Source organism: Astatotilapia calliptera, chromosome 18 (assembly GCF_900246225.1).
Source record: "Astatotilapia calliptera chromosome 18, fAstCal1.2, whole genome shotgun sequence".
Lineage (NCBI taxonomy): Eukaryota > Metazoa > Chordata > Actinopteri > Cichliformes > Cichlidae > Astatotilapia > Astatotilapia calliptera.
Genome location: NC_039319.1, coordinates 29,550,766 through 29,571,619, shown reverse-complemented (window position 1 = coordinate 29,571,619; position 20,854 = coordinate 29,550,766). Strand labels below are relative to the sequence as shown.

General features: G+C 41.0%; 1 protein-coding gene across 1 annotated transcript in view; it reads left to right on the top strand.

Annotated features, from left to right (window-relative positions):
* The window catches only part of LOC113009975 (E3 ubiquitin-protein ligase MARCH6-like), a 36,974-nt gene extending 16,206 nt beyond the window's left edge, over positions 1 to 20,768 (top strand). The window contains exons 8-26 of the mRNA XM_026148698.1: positions 3,394 to 3,455; positions 6,506 to 6,538; positions 6,862 to 6,913; positions 7,010 to 7,068; positions 7,161 to 7,241; positions 7,748 to 7,816; positions 7,960 to 8,034; positions 8,263 to 8,397; positions 8,486 to 8,605; positions 10,211 to 10,311; positions 10,939 to 11,076; positions 11,290 to 11,482; positions 11,568 to 11,637; positions 12,078 to 12,259; positions 12,368 to 12,502; positions 12,786 to 12,875; positions 13,043 to 13,175; positions 16,204 to 16,339; positions 17,176 to 20,768. Coding sequence (XP_026004483.1) covers positions 3,394 to 3,455; positions 6,506 to 6,538; positions 6,862 to 6,913; positions 7,010 to 7,068; positions 7,161 to 7,241; positions 7,748 to 7,816; positions 7,960 to 8,034; positions 8,263 to 8,397; positions 8,486 to 8,605; positions 10,211 to 10,311; positions 10,939 to 11,076; positions 11,290 to 11,482; positions 11,568 to 11,637; positions 12,078 to 12,259; positions 12,368 to 12,502; positions 12,786 to 12,875; positions 13,043 to 13,175; positions 16,204 to 16,339; positions 17,176 to 17,254 — 1,943 coding nt within the window. The 3' untranslated portion in view covers positions 17,255 to 20,768. The remainder of the gene's footprint in view (positions 1 to 3,393; positions 3,456 to 6,505; positions 6,539 to 6,861; positions 6,914 to 7,009; positions 7,069 to 7,160; positions 7,242 to 7,747; positions 7,817 to 7,959; positions 8,035 to 8,262; positions 8,398 to 8,485; positions 8,606 to 10,210; positions 10,312 to 10,938; positions 11,077 to 11,289; positions 11,483 to 11,567; positions 11,638 to 12,077; positions 12,260 to 12,367; positions 12,503 to 12,785; positions 12,876 to 13,042; positions 13,176 to 16,203; positions 16,340 to 17,175) is intronic.
* Positions 20,769 to 20,854: the final 86 nt, after the last annotated feature.

The window sequence follows — 20,854 nt, the reverse complement described above, 5'->3', positions numbered from 1 at the left end:
GCGGTTCAACATGAAAGATGAAGTGGCTTTTGAGGGGCTTGGAAAGTTTATAGAGGCTTTAAATTTGGCACACACCCCCAAATGGATGAAGGCTTTGTTGTCATGTGATCATTTTCATTGAATAGCGCGAAATTGCTCCACAGCGCCCCCTACAAAGTTTCAAAATATCAGCCCCTGCTCTGTGTTTTATCTATGAGTCTGAAACTTGGTAAGCTCATGGAAGATATTAAGATGTACAAAAAAGTCTCTTGGAGCAATATCCCAAATCCAACAGGAAGTCAGCCATTTTAAAATTCATGTGTAATTTTGGCGACATTTTCCCCTCTTTTCAGGCTTCATACTTTGACGAACTCCTCCAAGGGATTTCATCAGATTGGACCGATCTCCAGTTTGTGGAATCTAAAGACCTTTGTGATGTTAAATTGCGAAGCTTTTTACGTTCAGGGAAACGGGGTGGTCATGGCGGCACTTAGAGTTTCAATCACTCGCCAAAAAGCAGTAATCTGCTGTCACTCAAAAACACAATATCCAATCTCTCCCAAACGTCGCAGGTGTGATGAGACTCGAGCTCGGAAATGTTTGTTATGCCATTTGTCAGTAATAGTTAGAGCGCCACCTAGTGGGACGACTATAATCATGGTTCAATGAGATGAAATGTTAGCTGGTGGTTAAATGCATGAATTCCATCAATGTGACATCAGATTGGACGTGCTGGTTTTAGGTGTTGGGCGTGGCTCGACGCGCCGGGGGTGCGAGGGCCCTCATAACGCTGCTTGCAGCTTTAATTATTATTATTATTATTATTCAGGCGAAACAAGGGCCTTTTTGAGGGCCTAAACATGCTCAAAAACTCATGAAATTTTGCACACATGCCAGGTCTGGTGAAAAATTTTGTATTTTAATGGTTTTACATATGAGCACTGGGAAATGGCTCTAGAGCGCCACCTATGCCTTGTTAAATGCAGCCCTACGACCACATCGTTTGAGCTACATGTATGAAATTTGGCACACATATGTATCATGCCAAGACGAACAAAAAAGTCTGTGGGCCCATTGACGCAAACCCAACAGGAAGTCCGCCATTTGGAAGAGAAGGTGACATTTTGGCTCTAATTTTGCCATTTCCATGCCTCGAACTTTTGCGAACTCCTCCTTGGGGTTTCATTTCATAACCTTCAAATTTGGACAGTGTCAACTACACCCTTGTGCCATGTTAAATTGCGGAGCTTTTGAGTTTTCACAATACTATGAGGCCGTGGCGCCATGGCGAATTTCGATGACTCGCCATGAAAATCTTATTGCCTCTCATTTTGTCATACATTTTTTGACCTTGACCAAAGTGAACACATATGATAAGGCTCCACCCCTGAACATATTTCAACTGCCATATTTGACCTCAAGGACAGCGCCACCTAGTGGGAACAGGAAATGTTATGTTTTACACTTTGGGGTACAGTATAGTGATGGGTGACATCTGCAGCCTCAAATTTCTCCAGAAAACCCTTAAGGAGTTGGTCTTGGGTTACAGTGAAAACTGTGAGTTTTCGCGAAAGGGTGTGACCCCAGCAGCATGGCGAACTTTGATGTCACGCCATGAAGAAACAAATTAGTATAACTCAATGAAATCCAGTCTGATCAGTACCAGACTTTACAGGCATGATGTCAGACCCGCCCTGAACAGATTGATGTGCCCATTGTCGGAAATACGGACAGCGCCACCTAGTGGCAACAGGAAATGTCATGGCTTTAATTTTGTTGTACTGATTTTCACAGGTTCATCGTGGTCACCTCAAAAGCGGTGAATATCAACATCAGTCCTTGATGATGCTTTAGTGCAAAAATTGTGACTTTAAACTGAACGGTGCACCCTGGTGGCAACGCTGTTCACCGTGAAAAATGAAGTGGCTTTTGAGGGGCTTGGAAAGTTTATAGAGGCTTGAAATTTGGCACACACCTCCAAATGGTTGAAGGCTTTGTTGTCATGTAACCATTTTCCTTGAATAGCGCAAAATGGCTCCACAGCGCCCCCTAAAATATTTCAAAACATCAGCCCCTGCTCTGTGTTTCATCTATGAGTCTGACACTTGGTAAGCTTGTGTAAGATATCAAGATGTACAAAAAAGTCTCTTGGAGCAATATCCCAAATCGAACAGGAAGTCAGCCATTTTAAAATTAATGTGTAATTTTGATGACATTTTCCCCCCTTTTCAGGCCTCATACTTTGACGAACTCCTCCAAGGGATTTCATCATTTTGAACCATTCTTCAGTGTGTAGAATCTAAAGACCTTTGTGATGTTAAATTGCGAAGCTTTTTCCGTTCAGGGAAACGGGGTGGTCATGGCGGCACGTAGAGTTTCAATCACTCGCAAAAAGCAGTAATCTGCTGTCACTAAAAAACACAATGTCCAATCTCTCCCAAAGGTCGCAGGTGTGATGAGACTCGAGCTTGGAAATGTTTGTTATGCTATTTGTCAATAATGGTTAGAGCGCCACCTAGTGGCATGACTATAATCCTGGTTGAATAAGATGAAATGTTAGCTGGTGATTAAAAGCATGAAATCCATCAATGTGACATCACATCGGACGTGCCGGTTTGAGGTGTTGGCAGTGGCTCGACGTGCCGGGGGTGCGAGGGCCCTCATAACGCTGCTTGCAGCTTTAATTTGTTTTATTGTTGTTGTTTTTTGTAAGCTCTTATCTAAATAAATGGAGAGAGCCTCAGTATTGATTTTTGTGGTCACAGGGACATAAAAGCCGCAGGCTAGATCTAATAAAACCAGCTTTAGATATTTGTCTTTGCCCTAAAGCTTCAAAATGGGTTTCTGTTTTGTTTTTTCTTTGCAGGTTATACTTCTGATACAGATCCTCACAGCTTCAGTAACCACTAAATCGAGGGTGTCAGCAAATTCAGCCTCTCTGCACTGAATAAATGCAAAGCTAATTTGCATTAGAGTTACAGTAAACTAGGAAAGTTTTAAAAAATGTATTTGTTTACATGTTAACTACAATGGGGACTTGATGTGCCAACCTCTACTGCACATGTGTGTCAGAGAAACAACATGATTGGCTGTTTCCTTTTTCAGCTGCATGTTTGCTCTTTGAGGACAAGTCGGCACTTTTACTACTTCTCCAGCTGAATTCTGTTCAGTATCCTGAGTGCCTCGTAGCCACCTTTTTATCTTCATCATATTTTTAATACATGATGTGTCTGGACTACCTTTACTACACATGATGATGCACACTGGAGGGGTTTCCAAAAGCGTCTGGGTATGACTTTAAAGATAAAGTCCAGCCCTTCAGTACTATGTACTTGTGTAATAAGGGAAGGAAGAGGGTTCACTGCTGCTGTTGTTGTTTCTTAGTGTTTGTCTGGTCTGTGTTCTCCTTTGCAGAAGATTTGAACTGGAATGCACTGGAGTGGGACCGTGCAGCAGAGGAGCTGACCTGGGAGAGGGTTGTAATCTATTTTTCTTCTCTTTTCTGCTCCGTAAAGCCACGTGACTGAAACTACACCTGTTAAGGGCTGTTTTAGATTATTATTGTTATTATTATTGTTACTATTTTTATATATATATATATATATATATATATATATATATATATATATATATATATATATTTATTACATTACACACACACACACACATACATGTGTATATATATGGGGTGCAACGATACACAAAATTCACGGTTCGGTTTAATACTTTGGTGTCACGGTTCGATATTTTTTCGATACAAAAAAATGTTCATGCCTTTTTTAATTTGTCATTTATTAAAATTATAAATATATATATTTTAACTCAAAAGTACAGTTTTTAAATTTAACCCTAACCCTTGTGCGTGTTTTTTATTTTGACAGCGAATGCGCACCTGCGGACCACTTATGTGCAGCCCTGGTTATTTAGCTCGTCATATTGCAGCCACAGAAATTCTTTTGTCCATGAAACCATAAAGCTGCACTTTCTTTTTGCCTTATAGTCTGATTTGTCATAACTTCTCCGTTTTGTGGTAAGCTTTTTTTTTGGCTGTCACTTCTTCACCCTGACCTGTCTTATCCTGCTGCTTTTACACACGCACTCACATAAGCTCAGCGATTCTCTGCGCAATCAACCTCTCACATGTTTAAGCTTGCTGCGGGAGATTTCACTTGTCATGTTTGCATAGTAAGCTAACGATTAATAAGACGATGTCAGAGGAATTGGTGCACAAATTATCATCACTCACAGATCAGTGCTGTCGCTCTCTATACACAGTTCGCACGATTGCAAAGTGAAAGCAAAAAAACAAGCGCAAATTCAAACGCGATTTCAATATGTCACATATTGACAGTGGCTCACCGATGCCAATGACAAAATTACCCAGCTACAAGAATGCAAAAAGCATTGACATATATTTTTCCTTCCTACAATAGCCCGACGGGCAGGGAAGAGATGGATTTTGGTAGCCCGACTGAAAAAATCGCTAGCACCGGGACGTCGGGCTAGCGACTTTGCGAGCCCTGTATCTGTTTGAGGAATCACTCATCTTTGGAAAAGAGAGTTTATTACAGAGAAATGTCTCTTTCCAAAATAAAAGCTATACTATCCGCTTCTTCTGGGCTATATTCTCAGCAGCATATTAAACAGCTGTCTAAATGACTCGGCTAAAGTTAGTAGCATGCTTGCTTGTCTGCTTCCACTTGTCTTTGCACTAGGATGATGTCGGCATAAATGTGCAGTCATATTCGTTGTGTTCCCACTAGTGCTTTCAGGTTAATCTCGCTGAAATGACCTTAACGCCACAACACGGCAAATCTCCGTTAACGAGCTACCGCCGATCGCCCCGTGCATGGGGCTAGACGGCCAACACGTTAACGAGCTAACTGTGCTAACACACTAGTTCCCACCCATGTAATTGAGCATTGCATGGCACATCCAACACACTGTTTTACTTTAGTCCATGACTCGCTTACCTTCAGGGTCATACGTCACATGAAAACCAAAATAATTCCAAACACCAGATCTGAATGAGGGTGGGGGAGGTCCATGTTGCAAGGAGAGCTTAACTTCTGTCTGGCTAGCTTGCCCTGCTCTCTTTCTTCTGAGGATGCTGTCTGTGTTGAGCGCTCAGTGGATCTGCGCTCAACAGTGCAGCCTAGGCGGAGTAGTCGAACGCAGATTCACTGAGCGCTCAACACAGACAGCATCGTCAGAAGGAAAGTTGATAAAATAAATTACAAATTTTGTATTGTTCGATACATATGCGTACCGAACCGAAAGCACTGTATCGAGCGGTTCAATATCGATACGAATATCGTTGCACCCCTAATAAATATATATATATATATATACACACACACACACACACACACACACACACACACACACACACACACGTATGTGTGTGTATATATGATTTTTATTTTTTTTTTTATTTTTTTTATTTTTTTTAATTAGCCGGAGTTTAGGGGTGCTGCAATACTCGTATCAATATTGAACCATTCGATACAGTGCTTTTGGTTTGGCACGCATATGTATCGAACAATACAAAAAATTTTATTTATTTTATCAACTTTTCTTCTGACGATGCTGTCTGTGTTGAGCGCTCAGTGGATCTGTGTTCGACTACTCCGCCTCAGCTGCACTGTCGAGTACAGATTCACTGAGGGCAGCGCAAGCTAGCAAGACATAAATTAAGCTCGTTGCAACATGGCAACTGCCTCAACGCTACCCGAAATTGAACCTCCCCCACCCTCATTCAGATCCGGCGTTTGGAACTATTTTGGTTTTCATGTGAAGCATGATGCTGATGGTAAGCGCGTCATGGACAAAAGTAAAAGAGTATGTCGGATGTGCCACGCAATGCTCAATTACATTGGTGGGAACTAGTGCGTTAGCGCAGTTAGCTCGTTAACGTGGTGACGCCACCCAGCCCCCACCATGGAGATTTGCCGCGGTATGGCGTTAGTGTCATTTTAACGAGATTAACGCTGACAGCACTAGTGGGAATGCAATGAATATGACTGCGCATTTACGCTGACATCATCCTAGTGCAAGTGGAAGCAGACAAAAACAACAAGCACGCATGCTACAAACTTTACCCGAGTCATTTAGACAGCCGTTAGCACGTGATTCTCCTTATGGGGACCTGATATGTTTAATATGCTGCTGAGAATATACCCCAGAAGAAGCGTTATAGTATAGCTTTTATTTTGGAAAGAGCCATTTCTCTGTAATAAACTCTCTTTTCCAAAGATGAGTGATTTCTCGATCTGATAGATTTATTTTTTATTACTTTGTTGTTTCAGCAAGATTAAATTTACAAACTGTACTTTTGAGTTAAAATATATATTTATAAATTTAATAAATGACAAATTAAAAAGGTATGAACATTGTTTTGTATTGAAAAAAATATCGAACCGTGACACCAAAGTATCGAACCGAACCGTGAATTTTGTGTATCGTTGCACCCCTACCTGAATGTGTTAAATGGTGACTCTAACGAGTACTTTGTACTATGTTCTAGATGCTGGGGCTGGATGGTTCCCTAGTTTTCTTGGTAATTCTACATCTTTCATATTTACATTTCTGACACTATTTTATGCACTGTTTAAAATGTTCTCTGCCAAAATTAGTCATTCAGTGTAGATTGATGATTGATTCATTGTTTGTTTTTCAAACCACTTTAAAGCCTTTAAAATCACTAAAAATAATACAGAATAATGCGTAGCCACCTGATCTTGTTGGAAGGTGTTCAGGATGATGGAGCTGACTTGATCTGTAGCAGTTGCTTTTAAAAGTTTGAAATAATAGTTTAACTGAATTTCAAAATAAACCTTTTCATAAAGTGAAAGCTGGAGTTCTGTTGTGTGTCCTCTATAGGAACATGTGTTTTGGGTGGTGTCTCTCAACACACTCTTCATTCTGGTCTTTGGTGAGTCCTAGTATGTTTGAGTAATGTGATTATGATGAGTACATTATGAGAGAGTCATGGGTTCACTTCTAATACACCCTCTGTATATCTCTCTAGCATTTTGCCCATATCACATTGGTCACTTCTCAGTGGTTGGACTTGGTTTTGAAGACTATGTAAGTGCTTAGGACACACGTGTACACTTAGAACACTGTACTGTACCATGAGTTTGACCTACACTAATGGAATTTCTTGTGTTTGGTTGTAGCTCAAAGCCTCACACTTTCACGGCCTTATCACCACCATACTGGGGTACATCCTCCTGGCTGGAGTCCTTATTGTCTGCCATGTATCCTTGACCTAATACAAGTATTTGAATCTTACACACTAAGAGTGTAGTTGATTTATCACTTGGTAATGTTTGCTACAAGGACAATTTGTCCAGTTTTTATTAAATATTTTTGCTATAAGTTCTTAACTTATCCACTTATTTAAATCCTCATCAAATGTATTGTCCTATAACATGAATATAATCTAACTTCTACATACTATAGGGTAACTACAAATCCTGATGAACGTCGTATATTTTTGGATATATGCGACCTAAAATGTCACAAAATGGGGAGGTGGGGGGGGGGTATTATTTAGCTACAGTAGGACTTCTGTGAATATCAGGAGAGGTTTTTGGTCTTAAGGCCATCTTTTAAGCACAGTCCTAAAAAAACCTTAAGAGAAACTATTGATCATCTTTAGCTTGAAGCTGTTTGTATCTCAGATGAGGCTTTGTTTCATAGTGCTGATTAAGAAGTGCAGGTTGTCAAACTTTCTGTGAGTCCTTAACTGCCCCTCTTTTAGGCCCTGGCTTCATTAGTGAAGTTCCAGAGGTCCAGACGCCTGCTGGGTGTCTGCTACATTGTTGTCAAGGTAAAATAGAGCGCTGCAGCACTCTGTGTTGGTTTTTGTTTTCTGTTTGTCTAAATAGCAAAGCTTTCAGCTGAAACAATAATTAGTGAAATTATGATTACTTGTAAACGGAAGCTAAATTGCAAGTGTTTTCTATGTTGCAGGTGTCCCTACTGGTTGCCATGGAGATAGGCTTGTTCCCACTTATTTGCGGCTGGTGGCTCGACATTTGTTCACTGGTAAGACAAACATGCAGAGTTAGCTCAGCTCATCCTGTTGATACAGTCGCATGCTGGCTTTTAATGACTAGCCAAACACACTGATTGCATCACAATGACGGCATGTGCAGCAACTTGATCAAGAAGGAAAAACAATGTTAAATTGTGAAATGCTCAGAATGCTACAATTCCTAAAAACTGCTTTATAGCTGGTCACATTTTAAACACCTTTGTCTTCATCTATTGAAGGAGATGTTTGATGCCACTCTGAAGGACAGGGAGCAGAGCTTTGACTCTGCTCCTGGCACCACCATGTTCCTCCACTGGCTGGTCGGTATGGTCTACGTCTTCTACTTTGCCTCCTTCATCCTTTTGCTCAGAGAGGCAAGTGGATTGTTACGGACAGTGACATGGAAAACTCTCAAACAATGTTTTCTGAAAAAATTAGAGATTTCCCTCATGCTGTGTGCAGGTGCTCCGGCCAGGTGTGCTGTGGTTCTTGAGGAACCTGAACGATCCAGACTTTAACCCAGTCCAAGAGATGATCCACCTGCCCATCTATAGACACCTGCGGAGGTTCATACTCTCTGTGGTCAGTCAAACATTCTCCAGTTTACATTTAACCTGAAGCGTGACTGAACACCAACCAATCGCAGCAGATGGCCCCGCCCCTCCTGAGCCTGGTTCTGCTGGAGGTTTCTTCCTGTTAAAAGGGAGTTTTTCCTTCCCACTGTTGCCAAAGTGCTTGCTTATAGCGGGTCATATGATTCTTGGGTTTTTCTCTGTATTATTGTAGGGTCTGCTTTATAATATAAAGCGCCTTGAGGCGACTGTTGTGATTTGGCGCTATTTAAATTGAATTGAACAATAATCAGATTTACATTTAGTCTCAAAAGTGCTTTGTACATTTTTTTTTTTTTTTAAGTTTTTGAGATTTCTGCCTCCCTGCCATCTTAATACTGTGAAGTTGAGTGGACTCTTGTTTGTTGGACAATATGTTATTTTAACATCACCCCTCTGAACACACAGATTACATGGAAAAATAGCCAACATCAGAGGTGTTATTTTTAACCCATGTCTATTCTGTCAGTTGACATTGTACTTATCAGAAGCAACTCTGTCTCTCTCCATCTGTTTTTGAATATTCACTTTTCTTTACTGCCACAGCTCTGATGCACACACAGATGCATTCAGTTCAGCTCTTTAGATCAATTTCAGCCCAATTCCTGTCAGACTAATTCATTCAAGTTAGCAGATTGTTTCTTTTCTCAGTGCTTTGAGCAAATTAAATTTGGATTTATTTCCGTTGCATTTATGGAAATAAATATTCTCTTGATCTGCACAAATAAACCAGCCATTCAAAGTTTTCAAACCTTTCAGGGTTTAGGAAGTGTAGCAATTAAAAAAAAAACAAAAAAAAACAAAAACAAAAAAAAAAAAAACGATACAAGGTTGATTATTTCCACTATTTCACATACAGGTTTATTCCAGAAAAGCATAACTAATGCAGCGATGAAGCTGTGGCATACTTCTTGGCTTTACCTCAAAGAGGATAATCTTTTTACTGAGATGACGCAGACCGGGCATTGCTTACTACAGCATCATATTAATTCTAATGACACTTTTAATGAACGTGTATAGACACATACACTTGGTTATGACACACAACATGACTTCATTTATAGAGAGCTGCTCTTCTTTTACTGTTAGCACACATCAACTTGTTAAAATATTAGGAAAGTGTGTGGCGTAGCAGGCACTTAGTTATCGGAGCACATTTTGTAAGCTGCTAATGTCGTGTAAACATGTCAGGCAGTGTTGTACATGGTAGTCCTGACATTTTTCTCTGTGTAGGAATTGTACAAATTAGTAAGAGACTCACAGGAACTGAGATTCAGAGTTTGACATTATTTTTGAGTTTAAAGTGTAGTCTGTTGAATGCCTGACTTTTAAATCTGTTTACTATATCCATTAATCTCAACACTCCTAATGTTTGGTTGAACTGACCCGGCAATCAAACTGTCATAAGATGTTTTCTCATAAGACATTTGTACACACTTGAATGCCCTTTTTTCTTTCTTTTTTTTCTTTTTTCTTCTTTTTTTTTGTTAAATGATCCATCATCCATTCTGAAATTTGATGATTTAATGCTGTTGTTGACTTACATATGTATATCTGTGTGTGTGCACATTTTCAGGTGGTGTTTGGCTCCATTGTTCTCCTGATGCTTTGGCTTCCTATAAGAATCATCAAGCTGCTGTTCCCAAACTTTCTTCCCTACAATGTCATGCTTTATAGGTACAGAGTAAACATTTGAAATTCTGAAAACTATTGATGACCCCAAACTGCAGAGTTTACGTTTGGGTTTTTTTTTTGTTTTTTTTGTTTTTTTTCCTAAGTCACTGTAAAAAGACCCCTGGGTGCTACTTGCAGTCAGTCAACAATGTTCTGTTCTGCATACCAAATATTCTAACAGCTAAATGTTATTACAATAACGCTTTTGATCTGATAAATGTCATTGTTTTAAATGTCTGTGAAGGTTCTCAGTCATCCAGGTCATCATTTAAAATGTACTGTGATGACTGTAGTCTAATCATAATGGATACGATAATGAGTCGGTCTGAATTGAGGAGCAGTGTCTAGTTTTCATGTTATGTTAGACGTCTGTGATGAAAACTGTAGAGTTTAGTTATAACTGCAGTTCCTATTTTGATTAACTATATTAAAGAAACCGTATAATCCAGTTACATTTTCAAGAACATGATTTGGGATCTAGCGCTTGACATAATTTAAAATACACATTATCTTTGTCTTTAAAGCACTTAAACTGTGGAAATGGGAAATCTGTAGAAAATGAACTGCTCAAAGGTCGTGATGTGTACATTGTGACGTGAAACGAGTTTGGTTTGTGTTCTTCCTCTGCAGTGACGCCCCGGTCAGTGAGCTGTCGTTGGAGCTGCTGCTGCTTCAGGTGGTTCTGCCAGCACTGTTGGAGCAGGGCCACACTCGCCAGTGGCTCAAGCGCCTCATCCACGCCTGGACATTCACAGCTGGATATGTGCTGTAGGCTAGAGATGCACACACTCGCACACACTGCCAATTTAAATCTGAAGCATTTAAGCACCAATTTGACTTTTTATGATGACCTTTGGCTGTGGTAATTTGGAGAAATGAAACAACGAGACGTACAAAGAGACCACGGTGTGTGTTAGTTTTTGTCTTCAGTCTCATACACTGTAATAAAAGACTGCATTTGCTCAAATGGCTCTCCCACAGTGATCTTCACTCCTACCTGCTGGGAGACCATGAAGAAGATGACAACCAACAAAATAACCATCCTGGTCGCGTTAACAACAACCGGATCCCGGGCCTCGGGGAAGGGCTTCACGCTGCCCATCAGGCCATTCTGCAGCAGGGTGGCCCCGTTGGTTTCCAGCCGTACCACCGGCCCATCAACTTCCCCATGAAGGTGGGTGCTCATCTCAAGAGTCCTGTCACTTTTGAAGCCTCTGCTCATATTGAATGTTAACCGTTTTGTGTTTCCTCTTGTTCAGATCATTCTGTTGGTTGTCTTCATGTGTGTCACACTGTTATTAGCAAGTCTGATCTGCCTCACACTGCCAGGTAAGATGCAAGCAGGCAAATTATCTCGTGTACATCAGCGGTCCCCAACCTCTTTTACGCCACGGACCAGTTTATGCCCAACAATATTTTCATGGACCGGCCTTTAAGGTGTCGCGGATAAATACAACAAAATAAAACTAGTACCGTTACCGAAAAAAAGGTTTATTCATAACACACGTGAGAAGACCCAGGAAAACAGAGTAAACGATAACAAAATAACGCTGAAAACAGATTTAAAAACCCTGAAAACTATACATTTCACACCTGAGCCTCAACTCTCGCGGCCCGGTACCAAACGACTCGCGTACCGGTCCGAGGCCCGGTGGTTGGGGACCGCTGGTGTACATGATGTCTCCTGGCCCTAGCTTTCAGCTAGTCGTTTTTTTTTTTTTTTGGTTTTTCTTTTTCCCCCCCTCCACCTTCTCCTCCTTCTCTCTCAGTGTTCGTGGGTCGTTGGTTGATGTCCTTTTGGATGGGCAGCGCCATGGTTCATGAGCTGTACACAGCAGCCAGCGGTCTATACGTCTGCTGGCTGTCCATTCGAGCTGCCACGGTGTTGCTGTCTTGGATGCCACAGGGACGGACAGTCATCATGCTCAAAGTCCACGAGTGGACGCTCATGGTAATGTGGATTTCTGTCCCACCGACTGCAAATATATTATTTCTCAGCTGTTCTGTGGCAAGTTGTATTCTGATTTATGGATTGGGTGTGATGTCCTGATGGGAACAGATCCTTAAGACGGTGGTGGTAGCCCTGCTGTTAGCTGTGGTAATTCCTCTGCTGTTGGGTCTGCTGTTTGAGCTGGTCATTGTTGCTCCTCTCAGAGTGCCACTAGTCCAGACGCCTCTCTTCTACCCCTGGCAGGTAGGAACACTTACCTAAGAAAATGTGAATAAATTTCTAAATGGTGAACTAAATTGTTACTTCTTGGATTTAGTTACTGCATTATTTTTATTCTTCTCAACCATTTTATTTTCTTGTTAATGCTGCTTGTGATGTTAAATGAATTGATCTAATCACAGCAACAAATCAACACCTTGTGTCCGTTTTGAGGATGTTGGCATGTCAACATTAGAAGCATTCATGTGATGATATTTTGCGATGGTGTCTTTGTGTCCTGGTTATGTACTGACTCTTTGTGTGACAGGACTGGGCGTTGGGTGTGCTTCATGCTAAAATCATCGCTGCTATAACACTGATGGGCCCTCAATGGTGGCTTAAAACCGTTATTGAGCAGGTCAGTCTTGCATTCTTCAAAGTTGCAGTCAAAATAACGAATAAACACTTAAACAATGCAGATGAGAAATGTGCAAAAATGTCAGTATCATCAAACTGATAAAATCCTGTTTTCCCACACTGGAATGAAGGAACTAATCTCCCTCTCTCCCTCCTTCCTTCCTGCAGGTGTATGCTAACGGCATCAGAAATATTGACCTCCATTTCATTGTGCGTAGGCTGGCTGCCCCAGTCATCTGTGTGTTGCTGCTATGTCTCTGTTTGCCCTACACAGTCTCTAAAGGTGTTACACCACTGTTAGGTATGTTGCTTGAAATGTCTGTCTTTCAGGGATGTATGGATATTCTTGTACCTTAGTGTACACAACAAAGATCACTTTTTAGTGTTTAGAGGACTGATTTCTGGTGTATTCATGTTTCTGGTAAAGTTTTCCTTCTGTAATTGGAATAGGAGATGGCCTAATGGGGGGGGAAAAAAAAATTATACCCCCTCTCTAAGATTTTAATATCAATTGTGTTGGGAGACTGCAAGATGGTGTGTGTGGTGAGAATCTACTACACAAATGTGTTCAAAGGAAGTGGTTCATGATGAATAAAGTGTGAAACTCAGTGAATTGAAGAAAGTAAACAGGAGCATTGCATTGAGAATGAGGTGACACAGGAAAAGGCTTATAGTGAGTTATGTCAAGCTGGACACTAAGGAAAGAGAAAAGCACTTGCATCGACTGGCTAGTCAAAGGGAGCAAGCTAGATTGATCAAGCAGCAGGTCAGGATAATTCGGGATGCAGATGGAAAGAGTACAAAGAGAGGGAGACCAAAACCACTGGAGGGTTTATTTAAAAAAAACAACAACACACAATCTTGGAGAATGAGAGGAACCCTGAAGAATGGAGACTTGTCCGGATTTTTTTTTTTTTTTTTTTTTTTTTTTTTTTTTTTTTCCCAAGAACAAGGCTGATGTGCACAACTGTAGTAACTAAAGAGGAATCAAGTTGATAAGCCACACTGTGAGGCTGTGGGAAAGAGATGCTGAAGCTGGGTTAAGAAGCAGGAGTTCAATTCAATTTTATTTATATAGCGCCAAATCACAACATAAGTCGCTTCATAGATACAGAGAAAAACCCAACAATCATATGACCCCCTATGAGCAAGCACTTTGGCAACAGTGGGAAGGAAAAACTCCCTTTTAACAGGAAGAAACCTCCGGCAGAACCAGGCTCAGGGAGGGGCGGGGCCATCTGCTGCGACCGGTTGGGGTGAGAGAAGGAAGACAGGATAAAAGACATGCTGTGGAAGTATGGCTTCATGCTGAGAAAGAGCATTACAGGTGTGGTGTTTGCTTTGAAAGGGGGACTGGCTAGTCGACTGGGCGATCGTGGCTCAAGAGTTGGGAGTTCGCCTTGTAATCGGAAGGTTGCCGGTTCGAGCCCCAGCTTGGACAGTCTCGGTCATTGTGTCCTTGGGCAAGACACTTCACCCGTTGCCTACTGGTGGTGGTCAGAGGGCCCGGTGGCGCCAGTGTCCGGCAGCCTCGCCTCTGTCAGTGCGCCCCAGGGTGGCTGTGGCTACAATGTAGCTGCCATCACCAGTGTGTGAATGTGTGTGTGAATGGGTGGATGACTGGATATGTAAAGCGGTTTGGGGTCCTTAGGGACTAGTAAAGCGCTATATAAATACAGGCCATTTACCATTTGAAAGTGTTGCTGGAGAAGTACAGAGAAGGTCAGAAGTTACACTGTGTCTTTGTGCATTCAGAGAAAGCATACGATAAGGTGCCAAGAGAGGAACTGTGGGAGTGCCTCAGGGTGGTGCAGTACATGAGGACAGCAATTCAGTGGTAGATTTGAGGGACTATTTTTGCAGACAACATTGCGATCTGTACTGAGAGTAGGGAACAGGTGGAGGGAGAGAGGTACAAAATGCATAGAAGGTGAAAATGTGAAGGTAGAAGATTTCAGAATAACTGAAGTCAATACAAAGCAATGGACGGTGCAGAACACTGCAGGCAGGGTGGAGAGGGTGCAGACGAATGTGAGGGGTGATTTGTGACAGAAGGATGGCAGGAAGAGTGAAAGGGAGACCTGCTGTAACAGGGGGTGTCAAACTCCAGGCCTCGAGAGCCGGTGTCCTGCAGGTTTTAGATATCACCCTGGGTCAACACACCTGAATCAAATGATTAGTTCATTACCTGGTTTCTGGAGAACTTCAAGACATGTTGAGGAGGTCATTTAGCCATTTAAATCAGATGTGTTGGATCAAGGACACATCTAAAACCTGAAGGACACCGGCCCTTGAGGCCTGTAGTTTCCCCACACCTGTACTAGACGAAGGAATACAAGAAGAACTCATAAGTGTCATAGATGTAGTTAAGGATTCCTCCTTAACTACAGAGGGTTGGTGTGACAGATGAGGATGCTGGGTAGATGGAAGCAGAGTGGGGGCTTCTAAAGGGAATAGCCAAAACCTTTACAGTCAGTCTGTGCAGTACAGATGAACAGGTTTCTTTTTTTATGTTTACATTATGTGGTATTTCTTATAATTCTCTGTAATACAAGAAAATGAACTTATGGCCAAATTGTGTAACTTAGACATAATTATTATTTTATGATTATTAGTAATGAACTGTCATTTTCCCTAGATATAATAGCATTTGAGATAGCAGTGATCCATAAAGTAGACCTATTATACTCATTCTTGGACTCCGCTAGAGTAGCTTTAGATGATTCACAGTTCAAGATGTACTCAGAAGTTAAAGGTCATCAGAGGGACAGCTTTAGTGTAGCCCCTCAGTTCATCCTCTAGTCTAAAATGAGCCCTTCTAACTCTTCTTTCTTTAAGGCCTCTGCCTATTACTTTTGCTGATACTGAAAATTTAGAGCAGACTGAGACTCTGCAACTTTGAGAATGAAAATAAATGTTGTTGGTTGTTGATTAAATTAGAAACTGATCAAAATTCAGGCACAGAGGCCAGGGTACCGGCAGAGCCTCACTAATTTAGACAGGGTGCATTTAAAATCTGCTTTTTATGCAAAGCCTATTAAAAGGTAGCTGTGGTTTAAACAGGGATTTCTGATGTTCACACAGACAACACATGCATTTAAACAACCTGTCAATTAAGAATTCCCAGTCCTCTCCTGGGAATAAACTGTTAGCTGTTCTCTAAGCAGCTGATTGGTTTAGTCTTTCCTCAATGTTTACTCTTGACAAATGTTAAGTGACTTGCTCTCTGGCACTTACCTCACCCTCTCTGTTATAGCCCATCAATTCCTGAAGACGACCCAAACAGCAGCTCCTGTTTCACTGCTTGTTCTCTCTCTCTCTGTATGTAGGAGTACAGCCAGAGATGCAGACACTTGTGGAGAGGAGAATCTATCCGTTCCTGCTCATGGTCTTCATCCTATTGGCCATCCTGTCGTTTCAGATACGACAGTTCAAACGCCTCTACGAACACATCAAAAATGACAAGTGAGTAGTGGTGATACTTTTTTTTTTATATATATTTTTTTTATTTTATTATATAAACTGGGGGGGGCTCTGTGTTCTAGTAGGATTCAGAGAAAATCCAGTAGCGGAACCTTGGTGTGGAAACACGATTCCATTTATGTTTGTCAAATATTGACAGGAAAAAGGTTTGGTCAGGGTCATGTTTGAATTCATTGATGCATATTCACGCTCTGATCAGTAAAGCTGATCAGTAATTCTGAAGGAGAGAGTAGGGAGGTATGAGCGACACAGAAGTTTATTTTCCAAGAAGACAACTTTTAAGGCCTCAGTTACATTGGCTTGGAGACTGGTTACCACTGGTAACCATAGCAACCACTGTTTACTACAGAAAAATGAACATTGGCAAGTGGTCGTGGGACATTGCTTGCTGTCGTTAGATGAAATCTGTCTCACAGGACTGCACATAAAACCTCCCTGTGATCGCTTTTGTTGTGAGCAGATTTCCGCTGTTCTGCATGCCACCTGTCTGCAAACAGTCTTACACGAACCACAAATGGAGGCCGTTGGTCTTCAAGTCAAACCTTTTACTTTAAAGTCGCCATGAAAAAAATATATTTTTATAGTGGTTCATTTTTTTTTTTTTTTTTTTGCCTAAAATATTTCAACATAAAATTAAACAGTGTAAAATGTCTGCACGGCTTCCAGGGTTGTCCCTACTAGCGTGTTAGTGCAGTTGTAGCTCTGCAGTGGGAATACGAGGAAAGATCTTAGCTAGTCAGTGGTGTGCCCTTCCATGCTGCTCTTTAAATTGTTTGCAGAGCTAACAAATAAGCTAACTGTTTCCATCCCTCCTGCAGGTACCTGGTTGGACAGCGACTGGTGAACTATGAACGTAAGGCGGGCAGGAGCATGTCCTCCTACAGCACCTCCTCATAGACTGAACCGTGCTGTGGGATCGGTGGAGCATACTCACACTAGCCCATCACCAGTAGCCACCATCAACGTATTGTGATGAAACCTCTTTTGTTTTCTTCCTGCTCGGCTGTCTGCTTCAAAGGCAGACTGAAACTCGTCAACTGTCCATCCTGGTAAACGTTCATGTCCAACGCAGCTGAAGTTTTCATTTGTATTTCACTTGTTTTTAAAAGGCTTTGTGTTGAAGTCAGATTTTTTTACCTCAGACTGTGCTTCCCTTTGAGTGAATGTTGTAAAGTAGTGTCTGGGTCACTTTGTTTAGACCTGTACATAACCACAACAAGAATCCCTCTCTGTTCCTGTGTGCATCAACAAGTTTTCCTCACCTCCCTTTATCAGAATGAAGTAGTCAGTGATGAGGAGAGACATGAATGACGTAGCAATGTGATTGTATTTTTTTTTCCTTTTTTTAGTGGTTTTTATTAGATGTGTGCGTTCATATATTTTTAGTCTTGTATATTTCTTGAGTGAGCTGGTAGATGACCCTTTGAGAATTAGAAAAAATGAAAATTGCATTTCTTTATGGCCACACTCACCAAGGACGGGCTCCTGTGGTTTGTTTGTTTTTGGAGGCATGGGCCTGTAAGTTTGGAGATCAGTCTGGTTTTTAAAATGAAGCAAATTCACCTTCTACAAAGGAGAGGGTCTAAACCTGAGAATAGAAAAGTCACAGCACAGAACAAATGAGTTTTCAGGTCTCTCCATTAAATTTTAAAGGTTTTTCACACCCAAACAGCACGGGAGCACAGCAGGTGGTTGAGATAATTTCTGCAAATGCCTCCATCGATGAGCAGAGGATAACACACAGGCAAACTGTTTACACTATGGCTGCCACCGGCTGCTTTGCAAGTGACGTGACTGCATTTCTTTATGCTAAATCCCTGGACTGGGCTTTTTTACATTTACAGACCCTGCAGTCTGATTGGAAAAGGTTTCAGCAGAGAAAGTGGGACATAACTGGAGGCAAAATGTTCTTCCCAGTTTAATTTGGACTGACTGTTGTTTTTTTGTTTTGTTTTTTTTAATGTTTGTTTGTTTTTAGTACATCACTCTTAGAGGGACTTAGAGATGACAGAGCTGGCAGTGCTGCTAATCAGCTACTCACACTAACCTGAAAATCAGCTGTATAAAATAAGAAACATGACTAATGAACTGAACTGGAAAACTCAAGCACCCCTCACACAGAGCCAGCTTGTGTCGGTGCTTTATTTACTTCCTGATTTACTTGCTCTGATTAATCATGTAATTGCTGTGACTTGCTAAGCTCAGTCAGGTCAAGACGTAGCGCATCAAATCAATTTAGTTACAAGTAACACCCTAATGCTGGCTTCACATTAAACTTTTGTCTATATTTGTAGGGTAGATGGAAATGGGCTCGTTGCGTTGTCTGATGTGTTTCGTGTCTCCACTGAGAGACGGGCGCAGCTTGCCCAACTGACTGTCACTGCAGGACCTGCAAAGCAGGAATTGCTGATGGTGTATCCATAGATTCTTAGGGTTTTTGTTTTTTTTTTTGGGTTTTTTTTGGGGGGGGGGGGTTTGCCCCATCACTGCAGTGTCCCTACAATTGTGCTCCTGTTGGTTAGTGTACCGCGGAGTGAGACAATTGGTTAAGGACGGTGTCGTTTGTTTACGGAAAAGTCTTCACAGCACAACTGAGGGTGTAGGGTACCAAATCTTTTAGGTTACTGAGACGAGCTTTGATGGAGCTGAGAGTTTTCTGCATCCCTGATTTAAAATGAGTTAACAAAGTAGTTTTTAGCTTAGCTGCTACTAAATATTATTAGGATTTCCAGGTGTTACTGTTGCATAGTTAACATTAAGTAGAGCAGTTTGTGGTGAAGTAAAAGAGGGGTTTGGGTTTTGTTTTTTGTTTTGTTTTTTTTGTTTGTTTTTTTTCCCCGGAACATGATAAATATGCTAGCTTCTCTGGCAGAAGAGGAGAGAACAAATGAGCTGAAACTGACCCACATTCACGTCTTCACCTGCTCACAGGTCCTTAAGGTGATTTTCAGAGGAAGAAACGGATTATTCTCTGCACTCTCATGTAAGAAATTCACTGTTAATTGAAAATAAGCCTTGAATAGCAGGAAGCTGGAAGAAGGTGGCTCGTCCTCGATTATGTAACACTAACATTCACCTGTGGTTGTTCTTGTGTCCTGCATACTTAGCATTGGCATGCATGAAATGAGCAGACTGTATCTGTAAACCAGCATAAGTACTGCAAAGAAACTGTCTTAAATAGAAATGAGAAGTTTGAATGACACCTGCATGATGCTGATTTTTGTATCTGTGAAACTAGTTTGCAATTTTACAATTTTAAGGAGTAGTTGAACATTCTTTGATGGGCTGGTTTCATGAGAACATTGATACCACAGTAAAGTCAGAGAGTAGTGAAACTGTTAGCTTTAAGTCAAATTGCAACAGACGCCACCCACTGCACCTGTAGTTAATGACTGATTAATAAATTAATTGTACAATTTTTCAGTTTCACAAACTGGAACAAGTCACAAAAATGACTTTTATGAAAAAGCCAACATGTTCCATGTAATCTCCTTGGATTTTCTTAGATCACTATACGTGTTGACTAAGTGCAGTGACGTCTGAAGATTGTAGGAGGTATTCTCATGTAACATGTGGCCTAAATGTGAAGAATCGTTTCCCCAGAGTCACATTTCACTTTCTACAAATAGCTATACTCACTGTGCATGTGGAAAAGTCATTGTCTGAGATTTGTCCTCCCACTGTCTTACTTGTGTGACCACATTGTTTGCTATGCTGCCCAGCATTTCTCCTTTCACATGACAGAGTTGTGATGTGTCCTATGTGTAGATCCAGAATGAAAGCAGACAATTGGGTTTTAGAAAAGATTTATTTTCACTGAGTGAAACGAGCTCCGGCTATTTTCTGAATCATTTTTGTTACTAATGAGAACATAAAACAAATTTTATTTTAAGCGACTTGATTTGGTAACTAATTTTTTATGCAAATGTTTTAATGTTTTGCACCTTGTACCACACTTTGCAATCATTTCAGAATCCACTGTAACACAGTCATGCTAGCTCCATTTATTTTAGCCCCAATGAGACTGAAATGTGTCCGTATCTAACTGGCTGTATACAGTGGCTTTTACTTAAATCATAGGTTTTCCCTAACACACTGAATTATTAGTGTAATGAGTACAAACTGCTTTTCTGTCGATTGTGAATGACATCAACTTTAGTGCTTCTTTAGCTGTAGTCCTACTGCTGTGTGGAGTGCTCAACTTATATAAATATATGATGCTATAAAGTGACCTTTTTAGTCTTTGAACTGAGCTGGACACTTTGAATTTTAGTGTTGAATTTTTAGAAGAAATTATTTCTATTTTTATATGTGGAAAAAGGCAGTGGCATGTACTGTAACATAAAGATGTATACTTAAAGCTCTGATTGTTGGTTCAGTCATATGAAACATAATAAATGCTTGAAAAGATTCCTCAAGATTGCTGTTTGTTCAAGTTGTGGCCAATGTCTCCTTTAAACAAATGTTTAGTCTGGGACCCAAGCTACATGTGAAGTC